The sequence below is a fragment of the Ipomoea nil genome, unplaced genomic scaffold (assembly GCF_001879475.1).
Source record: "Ipomoea nil cultivar Tokyo-kokei standard unplaced genomic scaffold, Asagao_1.1 scaffold2704, whole genome shotgun sequence".
In the NCBI taxonomy this organism is placed as follows: Eukaryota; Viridiplantae; Streptophyta; class Magnoliopsida; order Solanales; family Convolvulaceae; genus Ipomoea; species Ipomoea nil.
The window spans coordinates 2,658,002-2,680,480 of NW_017619132.1; the positions used below are offsets into that span (position 1 = coordinate 2,658,002).

The window sequence follows — 22,479 nt, forward strand, 5'->3', positions numbered from 1 at the left end:
TTGTCTCAGTAATTAATAATTGAAATTGTCGTCGAGATATAAAACTTGAAGCTCGCTTTTCCCTATGAAGCAAAGTATGGTGCTAGAAAGAAGGGCATTGGTTTGTGAGCCTTAATCCACAAAATAATTTTTTGTTGGAGTAATGGTAAATTATATTATTAATTTATTATCCCAAAGACTACAATTATATGGGACATATCCCAGTCTAAAAGGAAATACAATGTCTATCATATAATAATATACTCCGTAATTTTTAATCCACAATATAATTTGAGTTACTCCAAGACCTTAACAAGATAGCTCATAAGATATTGGGCCAATCAGGCCCACTAATTGAACTGCTTCAAGGCCCATATAATATATCCAAAATGAACAATATCGCCCAATAGTCCGATCTAAGTTTCGCAAATTATGCTGTGGAAATGTGTTCACCATGCGCATGGTGAACACAGTGGTAGATCCATAATCTCTATGCTATAGATTCATAATTTTGTTTTTCATTTGTTGTTAACGATGTTTATCTTTTCGCAATCGCATTATTCCATCTTCACAGTACAGAAATTATGAATCTATAGATTAGAAATTATGGATCTATCACATGTTCACCATGTAAATAGTAAACATGGTTCCACAGCATAACTATGGTCTAAGTTTACACCCCAACCAGAGACTACATCCGATCAGACACCGGATAAGTTATTTGGATTCTTAACTTCTAGGAGTACCAATTTATAATTAAAAATAAAAAAATATATAATTGATTTTAATTTTGAGGCAATGGTCAAATAAACTTTTAAATTATTTATGAACAACAATTAAACTAGGAAAAAAAATAGTTATGATTAAACGCCTCAACTCGTAAAAACAGTGCAATTGAGTCATTTAATTCATAAATTTTTAATGAAAACCAATTAAATGTGACTGTTTTAGTTGGTGCTTACTAGCTTTTATATTTCTAAAAACAAATAAGCTGATGTGGTGTACTGGTGGGACATTACTTCAATACTAAAAATAAAATAAAATAAAATAAAAAAGAAGTTAACATTATTATTATTATTAGGTGGCAAGGGGAACGTACTAAAAAAAGTGCACAGGATAAACTCTACTAATATGTAATGATGAGTTCAATCAAGAGGGTTTGAGAACGTATTGCATGTCAATTCCGTAACCTTCATAAAGATTAAAAGATAATCATGTTTCACTTAATTAACCACCTCATTCGGGACCTAACATTATTATTTTCATTATATTATTATTTATTAGTGGTCATTCGCATGTCAACCTCTTTTGATATGATATCCAACTGGATTATAAAACTATCTCCATCATTAGTAACAACTGGATGAGCTTATATACATATAGAGATAGAAGTGAGAAGTGGCATATATGCAAGAGTAAATATCTAAAATAGTCCATCGACTATAGCTAAATTCACAAATTGGTCCTCAATTTTCAATTTCACTCAATTAAGTCCTTAACTTTGCAATTTTGACACGATTTGGTCCTCCATCAAATTGACTGTTTGTTGACCGTAATCGACGATCTCCAGAAGAACCTTCAGCTCTCGTCGGAGCACGTGGGGGCCTCCAGGATGACGTTGCACCGGTTCGGAAACATGTCGTCTTCTTCGCTCTGGTACGAATTCCACTACATTGAATCCAAAGGGAGGATGAAGAAAGGTGACCGGGTTTGGTAGATTGCTTTCGACAGTGGATTCAAATGTAACAGTGCGGTCTGGAAATGCAACCGGAACCTTAAAAAACCGACGATGGACCATGAAATTACATATATATCCTCAAAAATCACAGTAAACAAACGGTCAAATAAACAGAGGACCAAATTGTGTTAAAATTACAAAGTTAAGGACTTAATTGGGTGAAATTGAAAGTTGAGGACCAATTTGTGAATTTAGCTATAGTCAAGGGACCATTTTGGGTATTTACTCTATATACAACCAATGTTAAGAAGCCATTATACCCCCCCCCCCCCCACACACACACACAAGTTAAGAAGCCACATATAGTCCTAGTCCACTACTGAAAATTATGAAATTTCTTACCATCTGAAAGTGATCTTAAATCAAGTCGAAAGTCTTGTTCCAACCACTGTTGGTATCTGAAAAAACCTTTGTTGTTATTTCTGACCACTTTTTGTAATTAAAAGATACATAGTGGTGATGTATTAGTTATTGTGGTACAAAATTTAGGGGTTGTCGGAGTTGTTTGTTGGTGGTTGCACTCACAAGTGTTGCTACCTGGTCCAATACCCATGGGTTATTAGTGGTTCCACTTTTAAGATTAGTGTCCGATCCGATGATGTTTGTCTCAACATAGTGGGTGGGTGAGGGTGAAATCGTGTCATCAGATTATCACTTAGCTTCCCCTCCTTTGGACCATTATATTAATCCATCACATCACTGAAATGATGTGATGATGGATAGATTATTGGATCATAACAATATGATCTATATACATATATAAATTAAAACACAAGACAATGACATATTCACACAAAAACAAATTTCAACCACAAGCTTATATTGTGTATCAGTAGTGCTTCTTTTCTTGCTAAGTTTCTAGCCCATATCAAGAACCTAAGAGGTGGGTTTGAAGCAAAATCACATCTTTAACTTTTGATTTTCGGAAAAGTTTACAACTGCTATCTAAAAGGTACACATTGAGCGGTGAAAGTTTCCAAATTAGTCTAGGTTGGTCAGAGTTGACCAACTCAAACTAATAAGGCTAGCTAATAAAATAATAGATATATATAACTCCCACGGTGAGTAATTACTAAGACAATTGTTCGACCAACTTGGCTAAGATTACCCGATATAACTTTAAGTTTGGTATTAATAAAAGATCATGTTGGATATTGATGGTTTTAATTGCTGGAGAAAAATGAAAATGAAAATTAATGACTACATTATGTGAAAATTAAGCAAAAATCACACTATTTTATGTAATATATTTGTACATGTACATCATGTGTAAATCCTTTGGCTATAGTGTTTTATAGTATATTTTTGGAGGGTTAGAAGGTGTTAGACTCGTTTACTAATTGAAGAATTTATCCAATTTTCTGGAAAACGAAAGAATTGAAAATAGAAAATGTATTTCCTATCAGAATGTGTTGTGACTTGTGAAGATCTCTATCTATTAATTTTCTGTAATTTTTTTTTCCTTTTTTTATAATAATTTATAATAAAGTAGAAGATATAGAAAACTTTTGTTGAGCAATTGTACCAATGTGGTGGGTAGTTGACTTTTATCCTTCCCACTCCTAATTGAGCAACTAATCAACTCTTGGAAAAATTAGCTAGATCATCCATCTTCCTCTCAATAATGATTAGATCGACAGTCTTCTTTTACTTGACTGATCGATTAAACACCATTAATTAATGTGATAAGAGTCAAATAAGTCCTTAAACTGTTTATAAAAGTGCAATTAAGCTTTTGAACTAAAAAAAAAACTCCAATTAAATACCTAAAACTTTAAAAAAAAAAAAAATGCAATGAACCCCATTTAACCTGTTATTGCATGTAACCTCCAAGTTAAAGGTGATCGGAATATCATATTAATATGTTTTGATAACTTGGATGTACAATTCACATAATAATAATAATAATAATAATAATAATAATAATAATAATAATAATAATAATAATAATAATAATAATATTATTATTATTATTATTATTATTATTATTATTATTTCAAAAAAAATTAAATCTTGACCGGTTGTATTTAAAAAAAATTAATTTTTAATAAATTATTATTATCAATAATTGTAAAATTTCAAGCTTGATCACAAGCTTTTAAAAAATTAAAATATTTAATTTTCAATAAATTACATCATCATCATCATCATTATTATTATTATTATTATTATTATTATTATTATTATTATTATTATTATTATTATTATTATTATTATTATTATTATTATATGAATTGGACATGAAAGTTATCAAAACGTATTGATGTAGTATTCTAATTACATTTAACTTGGTGGTTACTTGTAATAACAAATAAAAAGAATTAATTGTATTTTTTCTAAGTTCAAGTATCTAATTTGAATTTTTTCTAATTCAAATGCTTAACTACACTCTCATGAATAGTTCAAGACTTATTTAACCCCTATCTCTTAATTAATCAATTGAAAACATCTAATGATACTACCTATCAAATATAAACACGTGTATAATTCCAATCCCAAGTATTTATCTAACCAATTCAAAAGTAGATAACTATATATGTCATATTCTGACACAGACTGTTCCCTAAACACACAAACCTCAACCTGCTAGCTCAGGCCTACCAACACATGCAGATGCAAAAAATTTCAACTTAAACTAGTCATGTACACACTGAAGTAAGTTTTTTTTTTTTTTTTTTTTTTTTTTTTTTTTTTTTTTTTTTTACAAAGAAGGAAGGGTGAAGTCTCGGATAGAAGGCAAAAATCAATCACCACAGGCATAAGGAGCCCTGATATAATTTCTGTGAACACACGCGTCGAAATCGACGTTTGGGCAAAAATAAAACAGAGTTAAATCGGGGAGAAAACGAGAATTCTTCACCAGCCAATCCGCTACTTGATTTTGTTCTCTCAAAATATGATAGCAATTGGCACTCCAATCTTTTTTTCAACCAAGACTTGCACTCAAAAATGAGGTTATTAAAAGTACCTCCACAATTTGCGTTAAAAAGCGTATCATTAATCTATTTGACAATATTGACTGAATCACTTTGGATAACCACCTTGATAAAGTTCATATCCCAAACTACTTTAAACCAGTGAGGTTCACTGCCCGGACCTCAACAACATCCGCAAGACAGTTTCCAAGGTTGTGTTGAAAACCCATGATCCATTCGCCTTTATGATTTCTCACTCCACCGCATCCTGCCTCATGAACTGAAGTAAGTTCATAGTTGGTTTTTGGATTATTTGTGCTATTAACCAAAGGAAATTGGTGATGAGTGAGTGGACCATCCAAGACTTGATGCATGGTTATGTAAATTATGGTCAATAAAAAATTGTTTCGTGGTACAAGATTGTCCTCAAGAATGCATTGCATTATATTATCGATTCTTGACAGTCATAATAAGAATATTTTACTCTCTTATGAGGGTGACTCCTTGTAGTCAAGAGTGAATCCAGAGGAGGAACAATGGAAGCAGTTATCCTCTTCACCCGGCCTCTTAAAATTTGATATCTTAGGTCATGGTATCAAGCCCCACCAGCAACACTCTCTTTATTTTAGTTTTTTCCTACCTCTTCACACGACTTTTTTTTTACCCTTTCACAAGGTCAGGAGGAGAATATATTTGTGATTCATATTAACTTTTAATATTTTGTCATAAACTTTTTTTTTACTATTCACAAGGGGAGCAGAATATATTTGTGATTGATGTTAAATTTTGATATTTTGTCATATACATTTTTTAATTTAATTATTGGACTTCACCCCACTCAAAAAAATTTCTAAATTTGTCTTTACTTGTAGTAGGTACTATGTCCTTCCACTTAAAGGGCTGTTGAGTTATCTGATTTAACTCATCTACAACTCTTATAAAATTATGATGTAAAGGACCTAGAATAAGTGATTTCACCTTTCGTACTCAAGGAAAAAGTTGCTTGATTAATTTATGTATAAATCATTGATGAATCAAAGGGTCACAAGCAAATGTAATGATGTCTTTAGAACATTTTGTTAATCATGGTCTTTGCACCAGGCATAGGCTTGGCTCACCACTATAACATAGTTAAGTTGTCTGTCTTAATCACCCTTTGGATAAGGATATGGTGAACAAGTTTTTCATTTTTCCTGTCAAAAGTCAAAACTTATAATTTTCATTTGTTTATATATATATATGATCTCAAATTTATATATATTGTGTTTTTGACTCATAATTTAGATAATCTCTTGCAATACATGGAAAAAGTTTATTCTTTTAGTTTCCTAATAAAAGGTAATCAATAATGTTTATGGCATAAAAGTTAAGAAACTAGACATTTCGTACGCAATATTAATCGATTATCGATCAACTTTTAATTTATATTGTATCGTTAACTTTTAATTTAGACAAATTACATGTATAACTTTTACATAATTAAAATTCTTAAATATTCTTAGCCTTCTCGCCTTGTCTCATAGTAAGGTGGTGGGATATTGGGATGGAGACGGGGGTAGGGGTTGGGATATTTGGAGTTTTTAAACTTTGCAGTAATTTCATTTTGAATTATTTGAACTTATTATTGAGTTTAAAATTTTGCATTAATTTTTATTTTAACTATTTGGACTATTTTATTATCCAATTATTAACTTTCTAAATTAGTATTTTACTAGTTTTTTTTTTTTTTTAATGTTCGCGGGCTGGTCTACCAAAACAGGTGGACCATGGCAAGGGCATGTTAGCTACTATATTCCCAAATGACAAGTCACCCCACTCAAGAAACTTTGGTGTTAAAGTCAAGATATTTCACAAATACGGAGTAACATTGATCAATTAACTTTTAATTTATATCATGTAGTTGAAAATTTTCACTTTTGATCTTATGACTATTAGAATGTTGTTAATTATATTATACTTTAAGACTTTTAAAATTATTAATTTAATATTAGATATTGCATAGCTGGAGTGATCAAAATTGAAAAAAATTACATAATTAGGGTAATAAATTGATAAATTTGAAAGTCATGAATTACAATTAATAATATGCTAAAAGTTATATTACCAAAAGTGAAATTTTATCTTTAGGCAAATATCGTATATAACTTTCACAAAATATATGCAATTAGTCCTCAAGATTTGACACATACATGTGCAACCTTAAATTGTAATAAAAAGTAATTAATTGTGTCTATCATATAAAAGTCAAGAAACAAGACATTCTATGGAAAACATTAATTAATTAACTTTTATTAATTTATAATATGTTTTAAAGTTTAATTTAGACAAAAAAAAATTTCATAATATTCACATGATATATATATATATATATATATATATATATATATATATATATATATATATATTTATTTATATAAAGTCCAAAATACTCATACTTGTTCGACGGAATTTCAATTTCCTCCCATCAAACGAGAGAATTTGTTTGATTTTAACATTATATGAAAATTAGGGGTGAATGATAATGTAATTCCCTCCAACTAAATGCTCTAAATCCTATCCAATTTGCATTTTGATTAAATGTTCATTATAAAATATAAATAAGCAAAATGGGGACCAGTTCATAAAGGATCAATTGTTCTTATGATCTTATCCCATATGGTTCAAAAAAAGATTTTAAAAGAGTGAAGAGGCAAAAGTTTCTATCACAACAATTAAACACGTGCAAAGTTAATGGACCAAGAAATTATTAATTTGGTCTGCAAAAAAAGACAAGACCACAGCAACTGCATCGTACCATGAAACCAGACATTGTAGCATGTGTGAAACGACGATGATCACTTAGCTTGGACGCATTAGAATCCAAGACCAAAATGGAATCACCATTTTTTTTTTATCATTTTATAATTAAAAATGATGTTAACTACTAATCATGTTAACCAGATAAATAAAATATCGTGTCACAATTTTCAGTGTTATTATCATTACTCCATTAGAGTAACTAATGAAATAACATGTTTAGATTATTTATAATTAACCATTTTATAATTCAAAATATGATGTTAACTACTAACCATGTTATCAAAGCAAATTCAGCATCGTATCATAATTTTCGATATTAGTTACCATGTCGAACTAAATTCATGGTGACATTAACTATTAGTCTTGTTACCCTACCAAATCCAACATCAATTCTCAATGTTGGCTAGTGGCTACCCCATCTTTAATTTCTAGCCAAATCATATATTGAAACAACCAAATCCATCTCGAAACGGACCAAATTCAACCAAATCCATCTTGAAACGGACCAAATCTAGCATATTAACATAGTTTGAAATGTAACATTGTTGCAGGGTATATGCAAATTATTGGTCCACACAGTGCTGCGTGGACCATTACAAAAAAATACATCTTTAATATAATAAAAGTACATTATTAATGTACTGAATGTACATTATACAAAAATAATGTAGACCATGGTCCACACAATAACGATTGTAAAATATAGTGATAGGCTTTGATTGGACTATTTGTATCACAACAGATCACCCTTCAGACACCTTACCCTTAGAACATCCTCAATGGTTACGATTTAACAAAAAAGAAAAACTCGCATTAGCACGCCCGCTCCTTGTCTACATCATGCGCACCAGGCAAATTTGTTCTGGCTGACTAGTGAGGCCCACAATTGAAACAAAAGCTGGTCCTCCTGCAACTCTCTCCTTCTCTCACTTCTACCTAGAATACATAACTTCAAAAACCATACAAAAATCATGCCAAAAACAATAATGGAGATTGGAGATGCTCTTAGTAATAAGAGCTCAATTTGACAAAAATATAAAACTACAAAATCCTCAAATGATTCAAGAAAAATGGTGATTCAGTTAATATACACCTCAATTAGTAGATGTGCAGACTGAAAGCTGATATTAGATGTTCACAAAAAGTTGTGAGGTCAAAAGCACTAACAATCTCATGAACATAGTGCACTACTACACCAAAAAGTTAAAAGAGCCTCCATGGAGGTTTGGCCTCTCTCTCTCCCCTTCACTCTCTATCTCTCACATTAAAACTGTAATCTCCAGGACACAAATTCAACCCTCTATATACACAAGTCTTCAAAAAAAAAAAAACAAAAAAAAAAAAAAAAAACAAAAAACAGTTAAAATTCGCGCTAGGAATATTAGCAAAAGGAGATTCTCTGTCCCCGGTTAGTTCATTCATCTCGCGTGCTCTAGAGAACATTGCCCGCGGTTTCATCAGCTGCGAATCCCGATGAAGTGGTTGAAATCATGGTGTTGGACCCCCAACTGCTTTAGCCAAGAATCCGCAACGCTAAGCAGCGACACCAGCCTCTCTTGGTCCTTCCCGTTTTTGTCTGAAATCCACACGTCCCCTTGCAACTTGTACGAGGCCAAGCCGAAAGGCGGGAGGGGAACGCTTTCCCCCGCTTTCTGCTTCCTCATACGACCGCTCAAGTCATCATCGAGGTCCATATCTGCATCACACATCAAGCCACAATGATTGCTATAGTCAAAAGCGGAATAATAAAGTTTTTAAAAGTGAATTGGAATATAAGCAAAGGTGAATGGTTGATGGACCAAAGTGAATAGTACCTTGAAAAGACGACGAGAGGGTGTGGAATGTGAGAAAGCAAGTAGACAAGTCCTTACTGGTTTTTCCCATGGGAATGTGATATATCGGGTACCTGAATATTGTTCAGGTCATTAATGACTCGATTTTTTCCTTTATTCCCTTCACATTTTATTGGCCATGAAAGAATCACTGGCCATTTGATCTACCGTAGGAAAATAATCCACTTGAAAAAACAGAATATTGACCACGATAGATGAATTCTATTAACACGTAAGTCACTTGTTCTTCATAAAAAGTTCATAGAGAAAGGGAATATACCAAGCAACTGCCATCCAACTAGCGGGTGAAAGGTCTACACTTCTTAGAGACATTAATCCCGGGTACCTTTGAGCTAAGCCATTAATCTGTAAGAGAAAAAGACAGTAACATCAGATAGACGTAAACACAGAAAAGAACACAAGTAATTCATATAATACATTGTCTCGTCTTCCACACAACCAAAGAAAAACGGGCTTAAGAGTCTAACAAAATCGACCAAACAGAAGCAATATAAATTGTTATGGCTTCACAAAACGTACTATAATGCTAGTAGATAGTTTCGTTGATTCAGTTTTCACTGTCAAAGAATCACAGGCCTTTATTACCATTCAAGAAAATTAAAGACTTCGCCTTTTTGTTGCTTAAGAAGATTCACTAGCACCATTCTTTTAATTCACTAATCATAAAAACAATTTCGAGCGGTTCATCATATGCACCACTACTACATTACTCCATCGACCCTGCTTTTCATTTGAAGCAAGATATATTATGTAAATAAAACGAGCTTGAAGGTGGAAAAGACGAACCTTGTCCATGAGAGGAACTCTTCCATACGGGGTAGAACGCTCGAAATACTGGAAGTATTGGTACCCCAATCTATAATTTAGTTGCAAGAGGCTGTCATGCTCGGGCATACCCTCCTCGGAGGAACACCCGTCCCATCTCGAGAGCTTCTCGCTCTCGCTCTCATCACTGAAGGAATCACTAAACGAATCCCTCGTCTCACAGGACGAATCACTTTCGTCCCTACAAACATATACATACACACACACTTAGCCAAATTCCAGCACAGATATAATAATTAATCACCATTCCAATTCCAATTAAACAACACAAAATCATCTTCTCATCTTAACCTTCATAGCTGCAATTAAAGAACAACACTGCAGTCCATTCATCATAATTACAAACATTAACCATTTCAATCAAATCCAGACTCACAAAATCAATCCAAGAAAACATATTAGTAATGGTACCTTAGACTATTTGCAGAGGCACTGCTTGTGAAGATTTGAAGGGCAGACAAATAAGGCACGAAATACTGAACTATGGTTTCCCCGGTGTCCAATCTGACTGGAACTCCAGCGCCATAAACACTCCATTCATCATAACAGCTCCAAAGATCACCCAATGTAAAGTATTCAAACCCCTCTCTCTCCAGTGGATGCCAGAGCCTATTGAGGCTCCCAATCTCATTCTGCTCACAAAAAGAACAAAACCATCAATACACATATCAGAATCACATCTGTGTTCAACCATAGATTCCCAGCACTGAAATTAAAGATTCATCAATGGGTAATTCCCAATTTCACATTTTTTGGGCTGGGTAGGAGAGATTAGAAACAAACCTTAGCTAAAAACTGGGAAGGGACTTGAGGGGTGGTGCAATCCAGAAAGCGAACAAGATTCGATTGCATTGAGCTCCTGTCCATAGCCATGATTCTTAGAGAGACAAAATCAAGAAACCGCAGAAAGGGAAAGAGAGAGAGAGAGAGAGAGAGAGGGAGACAGAGAGAGAAAGAGGCTTGCAATTTCTCTCTCTATACAAGCTCTGTCAAACAGAGGATGAAAACCAGAACCGAAACAGACAGACAGAGAGAGAGAGGGAGAGGGAGAGAGAACAGAGAAAATATTGTGAGGGAAAGAGAGAGTGGGGAGAGAAAAAAATGGGATTCTGTAACTCTTTATACATGAAATGAGAGAGAAAAACAGTACATAAATATTTGACGTTTGGCGAGTAATTAATTTAATGAAATTGCTAAAATCCGTAGATAAACGAAACAAAAAATCAGCGACTTTTCAAACCTATATCCTATTTCTATTCTCTCTCTTACGAAACTCCCTCTTTTCTCACAGACTTCCCGGCTACCGGAAAGCCAACATTCCGGCAAAACTTTCTGATCGTAAAAAAAGTCAAAACCCACACACTGATTAGCCCAAAGATTTCGATTTTCCTTAAATATAGCTCAAACAGCCTTGTCTTCAAATACAATGCAAATTTAAAGCGTTTTTTGTGTACCTTTTTTTTTCTTCCGGGAAAAACGAACCCGCCAGTTTCGGCCAATAAATTATTGATGCTAAGAGAGAGAAGACGAAGAAGAAGAAAGATAAAGTGAAGAAAAGTGGAGAAAAAGTTCGGAGCTTAGAATTACGTTTGAGCCACGCTAACAATCCAAGCGTCTCTTGAGAGAATTCGAAGGTTTTTGTAAAGAGAGAAAATGTTGAAGATCGATGATGCGGGCGACGGTCCCTTTTCTCGACCAGAATTTCATGGTTTCCGATAAAAAGGAATCAACTTTCTATATAAAGATATTGCACAGTAAATAAATCAAATTAAAAAAATAGAAACAAAATATGTGCACAATTTTATTTTATTATCCTTAAATAATTAGATTCTCTTTTCTTGCCAAGTATCTTGTGCTTAGATGGCATCTTTGTCTCTCTTCTGGAGAAAAAGTCACAAGATTAAACCTAGGTGGTGGGTATTGACTCTTAGAATAGATACTACCTTGTAATAGAATCAATATCAATATTATTAAAAAAAAAAAAAAGATTCTCGTTTCCTAAATTTACCTATTTACTTTCGAACTTCTTGTAAGCGAACCAGCTCCAATAGGTGTGAAATTCGCATTGTAATTCTAACCAACACTATCTATAATTATTTCAAACTGAGAAGACTAAATCATAACCGTCCTTGGTCAAGCGACGGCACAGGCCTCCACCAATTTTTTAAAAATATTTTATATATAATCTATTATATTTGTACTTGATATTTATTTTTTAGAATTCATAGAATGGTCTTAATTATAATTGAAAATAAAATTTAAGAATAATTAATTTCGAAATTGTGGTGAATATTTTGTATTTAAATATGTACAAAAATGTCACTTTAAATTGTATTTTTTATTTTTTTGAATTTTTATTCATTATTTTTGGACAAAAAAAATTATTATGTTTTTAGTTTTTTGTTATTGAATACAATAACTTGATGTCCAAATGAATTTTGACTCAATTACCTTAGTTACAAAGATTTTTTAGAATAGACTTCTAAATTTATAATTAGAGATTTCTATGTATCGGTATTACAACATCTAAATATTAAGGTAATGTTTAATAAATAACTTTGTTGACATATTATTTGATCAAATATAACAACTAAGGTAAATGTTAGTAAATAATTGTTAATATTTTTTAGAAACAAATTTTAAAAATTTTCAAGTATCAAATTATTTTTAAAAAGTTACTTCGAACTGCGTTTCAAACGTTTAAAAAATTATTAAATTCCTTTAATAATCTTGTCTTCTTAAGTCTTCTTAAATCATATGTTCCCTTCTCCACAGTTTTTGTTTGATTGTACAAAATTATGATATTATATAACATTATAATTATTGATTGGTTGGAAGTAATAATTATGAAAAGTTTGATAAAACAAAATGGTACAGTACTATGTTTCATTTGGTACTTCAAAATGACACTATATAATTAACTCTTCATGATTTACACAAAAATTTGTAACATAATTGTACTTGAGGTCACATGTAAATACTTGCCCAATGTTTTATTGATGGTAAGTTGATAAACTTATATATTACAAAGTTACAAATATCTTTTTTTTTTTTGGTTTGGACAAATGATCTATGACCATTTGCACACTAATAATGCCCAATTGATCCTCATCAATGATAACATTCATTGTAGGTGTGCGTTCCATGCAATCACACCGCTCCCTTTGATATCTCGCAGTTAATGTTATTATTTTCAAAATGTTGAATCTCCAACTCAAAAGATCTTCGCGTCGTGCTCAATAAAGCATTTAAAATGATATAAATCATGATAACTCAACTGAACATAAATATTAGATTTTTGTTTACTGCGCATATAAAAACATTCCAATCTTTGGCCATCCACGTCGTCTACTATATCATGTTTTGCCAAGTCATTGTTATCATGTCATCTTTACGATATCAACTACTACTACCATATCCTCAATGATTTTATAATTATAAAAAATCAAAATATTATTATTAAGAATTGAACACAAGTTATTTATATACAAATTAAAACTTTAACCCCACCACCTACCTCTACTACTACAACCTATTTTAATTAAAATTTCTTTTAATTTATTTAAGAGATTAAACATTTGAGACCCCCCCCCCCCCCCCCCCCCAAAAAAAAAAAAAAAAAAAAAAAAAAAAAAACCCATATTGTACTATAACTCCTTTATTTCTAATATTGTTTTCAAACATTTAATAAAATAAACACATTAATAATTTTTTTTTAAAAAAAAAAGTTAATGAGTTACAGACTTATAATAGAGTGCTTTGTTTCCAAAGGTATATTTTTGAAATGAATTTTAAAAAATAAATTAAAAGGGATTGTAACTTGAAATAGGGTGGTCAAAATTCTAGAATAGTATATAAACGATAAATGATGACAACGTTTGATTATCATGAATTTTATCAACATTCGATGTGACAAGACATTATGATGGGAGAAACTTTTTTTCATAAATAAATACGAAGACTAATAAAACATGGTGCAAATAAAAATCTCGTTAAAATTAGGAAGAAGCATAGAGGCTAGTGATAGGATTAATTAGTAATAATAATAATAATATTAATGTTTAAAGATTTGACCAATTAAGTGGATTGGAAAAATTCAATTCAATTCAGCACAATTTGTAGCCGTTCTAATTAATCTAAGAATTAAGTGCGGGAATGTTTCTACATCTGACCATAATGTTTCATTATCTAAAATGTCTAAGTGCATGGATTATGGATTATTGATAATTGATAATTTTATTGGGTTAATTGTTCCATCAACATTTATGATTTATGATATTGTGCTCCAATTTCATCCTTTAAATAGGCAAATTACAAAGTTTGTAATTTTTTTTTTAGTACCAACCTACTTAAGGACTAAAGCATAAAAAGTCAATCATATCATTATAGGGGCTCGTGACATTTTATTTGGAATAGTCAATCCATGTTACTAGACTACAAAGTCATCCACATAATATTTACCATTAATGAAATCATAAAAGTTGACATTTACTCTTCGATAATTTTGCTATACTAATATGATGCCTAATTTATAAAATTTTTAATGTAATTTATAATTATTACACAAAAATAAAATTTACTTAATATATATTATTTTAATAGTGATCACAAATTTAATTATTATCGATATCAGGACATTCGATCTTCTTAAATGGTTGCATACTATAAATTAATGTTAGCAAGAATTACAATATTAATTTTTCCGATAAGGTCGAGAATGTAACTGATGTATAATGCTCTTTATACCTCATTGTTGACGATGTCTTCACCTTTTACTTTTACATTTTTTATTAAAACAATGATGAGAAGGTGTCAGTTGTTAGGTTTGAAGAAACTAGCTAAGGTAGTAAATAACCATAAAAAGCTATAATATATGTTAGAACTAACATATCCGGACTCTTCAAGTGTACGAGCTGATCGATTCAAATCAATAATCTTTGATATGATATTGACTATGATATCAAATTGAAATACATTATCCATCTCAACTAAAAGCTTAATTAAATTAATATATATAATTGAATTATGCAGTTATGTTTATATATTATATGATCAACACTGAAAGAGATGATCGAGTGTGCGAAATATAATCTTTGTACCATATTCTTGTATTTAATTATTTACAACACCCTCTCGTCAAATCTATCGTATAACACAACTAGAATCTTTTTATTGTGGAGTATTACATATAAAAACAGAACTTATCTGTTATATACGCTTAAATGAGAATTGTGCTACGAGTTTTGTCTCATCACCCAAAAAATTTGTTATATATGTATGTATTTATTATATTTACAAAGTCAACATTATTATGGGGATTTGTTATTTGAGTACGTTATGATGTTTGAGCTGGTCTTTTGTTTTGTTTCGATCTAAACACTGGTGATGTATCATGCGTATGTATGTAGCGTCTACGTTAGTAAACCGCGTGAGCCAAACAGTAAGATACCTTTTTAGCTAGGTATCGTATTTTGTATTTATGTATTAAATTATGAGTATTATAATAAAATATTTAATAATATAAGTTTAAACCTAAAAATTATATGTGCAAAGGAACACATACAATCTTTTATTGTTGTTTTAAGCGGGATGTCTTGTATGATGAAATAATTAACAGTTTTTAGTTTCTCTAATATACTTCTTTTTTCTATTTTAACATCACTTTTAACTTTTAAAAAGCAAAACAAAAAAAAAAATTGTTTTAGTTCACAAATGGGGTAAAAAAATCATTGAAGTCTAATAGAATTTTACTTATATATAAGTATTTTATTTTATTTTTGTATGTTTCTTTTTTAATTATAACTCTCTTTAGTTTTAGTATATCTTATATAAAATAAATAACTTGATTTTAATAGGTTCATGTAAGATAAAATAATGATGATATATATAGCACAATTGAATAAGGAAAACTCAATAAAACATATAAGTCAGTTAAGATGCATTCTAAAATTTACATGCTCCACCTATCTCCACGATAAAAGACGGACTTAAAACCTCATAATTTTCACATAAACTTTTATCCAATTATATATTATATGTTAATGTTAATTTCCAGCAATAATAATTTTAAATGTAACTTAAATTTTTATTATTTTTCATCAACACGAAGGGTATATAGTCTATACCCCATACATGGTCTTTGGTCATATCGTGTTGTGTCTGCCATCATGTCGACATCTTTAATTCTGCCTAAATATAACATTGGGAGCAATTATTATTTCAGTTTCAGGACAAAAAAGGGTAATTAAGCGTTAATAGATAGTGTTTAATAATTTTTAGATAAATTAAAGATAATGTTTGTTAACTTTTTTTTTTAGTAGGGAAAATGGCACTTTTCCCACCTAAGTTATATATTTATAGCACTTTTCCCCCCTCAATTATTTATGTAAGCACATTAGCCCCCTCAATTATTTTAAAAGTGGTGGTTTTTCCCCCTAATATATTAAATTGACATTTCTACCCTTAAAGTAAACATTTTATTTATTTTACTTCTCCAACTAATTATTGCGTATATGTAGCGATTACCACGGTTCGGTTCAAACTGAACCAGACACTATAGCAATCGAATTAAAAGTTTTCGGTTATGATTCAGATCTAGAACCCAATATTTAGATTTCAATTTATTAAATTTAAGAATTAAAAAAAATTGGATCATGAACCATGAACCGGCGGTTCCGGATCCGATTCGCAATTTTGAATCGTCTTTATTTTAAAATTGTATTTTTTATTTTAAAATAGTCTAAATTCAACAATAAATGTATTTTATTTTTTCAGTTCAGAACATGAACCGGCCATTCCGGTTCGCGATTTTAATAAACTCTAAATATCGCGTTTTGATTATAAATTGTAATTGGAATATTTTGGTTTGGTTGCTATAGTATCTGTTTGGTTTGAACCAAATTATAGTAATAATTTGTTGGAGAAGAAAAATAAATGAATTATTTATTTTAAATATTTATTTTAAGGGTAAATATGTCCATTTAACATTTCAAGTGGAAAAAGAGCCACTTAAATAATTCAGGGGGAAAAAGTACTATAAGTATATAACTCAGGGGGAAAAAGTGCCATTTTCCCTTTTTAGTATATTAAACTTCTTTTTAATTTTCTATAAATTTTGTTTTTTTTTTTAAATGTAAACAATGTGTTTTTAGTTTATAGGTTTTATTGACTTATTTTATTTTTCCTACCATTGTAAAACACACATTAAATTTTAAAAAAAAAAAAATTAGTCTGCCGAACAATAAATCATAAATTCTAATTTAAAAAATATACATCTAAATTTGATTTATCAAAAACACCACTAATCGTAAATGAAACATGATTTAAATTAAATCGTTAGTAGAAATTGATTGTCTCATCGTATAATGAACGAAAATTACATTTTTAAAAGTATATTTAAAGATGTATTTTTTTTTTTTATTACAAGAAGGGGGACATCCATACAAACTACGCCTACAACGAGACTCAAAACCTAGACCTCCCACATAGGGGAGCAATCCGATACCAGTGGACCATAAACCACTTGGTACATTTTTAAAAGTATATTTAAAGATGTATTTAACGATGGCTAAAATAACTAAATTTATATAAATGAGAGAGACTACAAATACATTTTTTAAACAAATAATAAATAAAATAATTTTTGATAGGCATATAAAACAAAAGAAAAGTACTGATTGTTGAACCGAAATTAAATAGAAATAGAAATGATGAAAGAAAGGTTCTGACATCCTGGTCCGACACCATACACAGATTCCCTACGACACACAGAAACAATGCAACCCTACTTCTATCTTTTTGGGTTCTCCGCATATTCTTATCACCTCTTAACTATTTTGCCACGTGCCCTTCAACCCAACATGCTACCGCAGCCCTGCTAGTCTGCTACACTCCTCCCCAAACAACTTTTTTTATAACTCCGGTTTCTAGATTTCACTAGATTATACCAAGATTTCATAAATATAGTTTCAAATTTTAATATCAAAGTATACTTTCTGCACATCAAAAGTTCAATCTAAAGAGCATCTTCAATTGTAAAAGGGAAAATGAGACCATTTCCCCATGATTATATATTTATATCACATTTTTCTCTTGAATTTTCATATAAACATATTAGTTTCCTTAATTATTTTAAAAGTGACAATTTTTCTGTTGAAAAATTAAATTAACATCTCTACTCTTAAATAAACATTTTATTTATTTTTCTTCTCAAACCAATTATATTGCTTATTATACGTAGAAATGTCCACGGTTCGATTCAAACTGAACCGACACTATAACAATTGAATTGAAAGTTTCCGATTGTGATTTAGATCTACAACCCAATATTTGGATTTCAGTTTATTAAAATTATAAATCAAAAAAACTGGATCTTTAACTGTGAACTGAAAGTTCAAATTGGAACAACTACTAGCATTAGTTTAAAATTAGAATTATAATATTTACAAATAGTGTATGTTCTTTTTTACATTTATTCTGATTCTCACATATAAGTATATATGATCGCAATTTGGTTTTGATTTTGAACCGTCGGTTCACGATTTCGGATCTAGTTTGAACTGTTGGTTCAAACTTTCTTTTAAAATTTTATTTTTTATTTATAAAATAGTCTAAATTCAACAATAAATGTACATTTTTAGTTCGGAACTTGAACCGACCATTCCGGTTCACGATTTTAATCAACTCTAAATATCGGGTTCTAAATTGTAATCAGAATATTTTAGTTTGGTTGCTATAGTGTCTGTTCGGTTTGAACTGAATCATGGTCATTATTTGTTGGAGAAAAAAATGAAATATTTATTTTAAGGGTAAATATGTCCATTTAACATTTCAAGGGAAAAACTGCCACTTAAATAATTCAGGGAGAAAAAGTGCTATAAGTATATAACTAAGAGGAACAAGTGTCATTTTCCCATTGTAAAATTTTTTAACACAGTTTTTGTAGGTACTTACTAGGAGAGAGAGAATATAAGAGAACGAAGAAGAAAAAAAGAAAAAAGAAATCGGCCGTATAAACAACGCACCCGACTGAGCGCTCTTGGTGTGCCTCACACACTAGGGAGCTACTTTGTTTTCAGACGGGCCCATTATGCCTGCAAAAACAAAGGTGCTTGCAGGAACACCATGAACAGTGTCTCTCCTCCTTCTCTCACATCCACATAAGCTTTAAAACATGTAAAAACCATCTAAAATTTCCCTATTGAGAATGCTCTTGCAAACTCTCAATATTAATATTAATGATATGAATTGAATTCTACTCATCTCTGAAAATGAGTCTTAAGTGAGGCTTTCCATTCACTATACTAATGCCCTCAGAGACATCTTTAAATAAATGATCTAGGTAACCAAAAAAAAAAAAAAAGATGTGTTCGATCCGTGAAGAATATAAATTGTAACGTATTTAAGTCAAATTGTAACGTATAAAGTTGAATCAAACTGATTAACTAGACCAATAACATCATAAACTCATTTTTCTCTCCAATTTGTTCATGTGATACAACAAACTCTTATTATTACATGTTATATGACTATGTTCACCACACAATAAAAAAAATTTAACCAATATAATCCTTAACTAATTTGATACGATAATTAAATTAGTAAGATAATGTTATCTCATTTAGATTATTTCTTTTTCATTGACAATTTGACATTAGACGTAAAGCAAACCCCACATTTTGGCATAAAGAAGATTAATTTGTGAGGTGAAGAAGTGTGTGGACTTCTAAAGAAAAGTTAAATTTTCAACCAAAATTTTCCCGCAAATGATGCTACGGAAGAGGGCCACTGGGACCGGTGAATCTGCCCCACGACAATAAAATGACACAGATCCATTATCCAAAGCTGCATACAATAACCGATAAACAAATATCGTCCAATAAAAACATGAAATTCTAAGATTATTTTAGTATTCCATGAATATAATATAATTGTGTAATTGCGCAAGTTAAATCCCGTTTAAGGTATTGTTTCTTAATTAATCGTGACAAGATTTGTTATACGTGGGATATTTTAAATGTATTTTAAATTTTTAGAGGAAACATCCGCAACTAAATGTTAGCGGTTGAAAACAACTATCCTTTTAAAGGGTTACACCTCTTAAACGTTAGCCGTTGAAAACAGCAAACCCATTTTAAAGGGTTACAACTTACAACCCAATGTTAGTGGCTGAAAACAACCATCATTTTTAAACGATTACGCCCAAATCTTGAGTGTCCTCACTGTTCAAATCCTGAAAATTAGTAAAGAAGTAAATCACGAGATATGTCCTCAATCTTGTCCTCTTCAAGAATCCTTTGACGAGGGTTTGGGGGTGGGGGGTAGAGATCCAAGTTCTCAACTAACCCGATTATGCTTATTGAAAAGACTTATCAAACAATCTATTTTGTTATGTTCTATGAACCCGTTATGTTTTATAAGTACATGAACCACTTGTATCAGACTTTACAAAACCACTAAATAATCTGCTTTGTTATTTTCTATAAACACGGTATGTTCTATAAGCACATGAGCCACTGGTACCCGACTTTACAAAACCACCTAACTAGATTAAGATAATTTTTAATAATAAAACGACAAAAATTACTATCCAAAATAACTTATAAATGACTCAAATCTTACTTCTACCACAAAATATGACCTAATATTACAATTTGAAACTTTAAAATTAAACATTAAATTGCAGAGTATACTATTTGATATGAAAGATATATATAACAATCCATGAGAATTAAATTTGTCCGAATTGAGTCACATGATTTTGTCGTGTAACATTTTTATGTGGCTTCAATACCGCAATTCATATCAGTTCGGGTCCTACGACGTTGCTGCTTTGATTTGTAGCCACGTCATACATTACATTAACCTGTGCTAATCATATTGTCTCCTTCAATTAATAATGTTCACTTTCAGTCTTTCACAGTGTCTGTTTCAGGAATCACTTTCTACTCGACTAATACAGTGAAAATGTTTAATTGGGGATTAATAATTAACACTGCCAACGTTGTGAGAAATCTCCATAATGGTAAATTAGTTAAAACTACAAAATCTAGCTGCCTATAAAAAGACATATAAGCCTAATACTGTACTAGTAGAGTTGGTTATATTATGATTGTTATCATAATATATTAAATCTACTAACAATTATTGTGATGTATCACAAAATTGATAGTAAAAATAACACGAGTCTCTTCTAGTTTAATCAAAGGTATCAAGTTTTAGTTCTGAGAATGCAACTATTTTAGACTCACAATAAATAAGATTAGTCGAACTGTTTTATTTTTCATCCAACCCCGTGCTTAAACGACCAATTGGGGTAAGTCCAACTAAGTAGGTCAGACAATTAATTTATAAACTATAAGGTTCTAAGTCCGACTCCCCTATATGCTAATTACTCTTTGTGGTCCTTTTTCTCGTAGGGTAACAATGTAAACTTCACCCAGAACGTACCTTAGAGTAACGAAATCAAGATAGCTAGATATAAGTAGCTTTTTTATCAACCATATAACAAATCTTAAAATATATATATGGCCACATTAATGTGAATGTAATACATTAATGATTAAGGTATAAGAAGGAGAAAAAGGAGATTTTATTTTATCGTATATGTTGGGACAATAGTGTCGTAATGTGAATTCATGTGGCCCTACACAATGCTATCTAGTCTCCACGTCTTTGTTACATTGCAATTGTTTTCCCACATGTCATTTAAAGCTTTGGCTCTGCAACACTCGATCGAGTTTTTGAATTACGTGGTCCATGCGATATATATGGTCCCCCAAACGTGGTCTAAATTTTCTTTTATTTTGTACGCGTACTTATTTAATTATTCATTTATTCTGGTCATGAAAAAAGAAAAAATCTACTTAAAATAATAATAATAATAATAATTACCAAACTAACTATCTGAGTGGATAAAGCAAATTATCCAGTATCCACCCAACATCTCTCTCGTTTTTGTTGATTAACGTTGTACTGTTTGTGTTGGAGAAACCAGAAAAGTGTACCTAAATAATCCAGCCAAATTATCCAATGAAACTACCTAATCGTTTACAATTACAACTGTCCAATGTGATTAAACAGTGAAACCCCACATTGTTTAAGTCAATGAAGTCATGTTCACATAGAAGTCATTAAGGTTTTGAGTCAAAATGAACAGTCAATATTAGAAATGGAAGAACAACTTTTCTCTCTTTTTTTTTTGCTTGACGTAAAAGGTACGATGAATACAAACTGATGGAGTGATTGATTTGGTAAACGTTAAAGTATTAGAATTAAGTATTTAGCCTTGTATGGTATGTAATATTCCTAATTTAAGGTTTAGTTAATCTTCAATTACAATTATTGATAGTTAAAGTAGCAAAATAATAGT

The 22,479-nt window shown here is 30.8% G+C and overlaps 1 protein-coding gene across 1 annotated transcript; it reads right to left on the reverse strand.

Moving 5' to 3' along the window:
- Window positions 1–8,511: 8,511 nt before the first annotated feature.
- LOC109155867 lies at window positions 8,512–11,212 on the reverse strand. The gene is made up of 6 exons (XM_019303547.1): window positions 10,893–11,212; window positions 10,521–10,741; window positions 10,071–10,290; window positions 9,544–9,629; window positions 9,246–9,337; window positions 8,512–9,127 (listed from the first exon to the last, which is right to left on the reverse strand). Exons 1-6 carry the CDS (start codon window positions 10,980–10,982, stop codon window positions 8,889–8,891), a joined length of 948 nt encoding a protein of 315 aa, XP_019159092.1. The 5' UTR covers window positions 10,983–11,212; the 3' UTR covers window positions 8,512–8,888.
- Window positions 11,213–22,479: the final 11,267 nt, after the last annotated feature.

Bases quoted from the DNA above. Each gene is read 5' to 3' on its own strand.
- LOC109155867 (XM_019303547.1), bottom strand. From the start codon at position 10,982: ATGGCTATGGACAGGAGCTCAATGCAATCGAATCTTGTTCGCTTTCTG. The intron at 9,338-9,543 runs GTATATTCCCTT...AACAATATTCAG, and splicing joins AGTTGGATGGCAGTTGCTTG to GTACCCGATATATCACATTC. The intron at 9,128-9,245 runs GTACTATTCACT...TGTGTGATGCAG, and splicing joins CCTCTCGTCGTCTTTTCAAG to ATATGGACCTCGATGATGAC.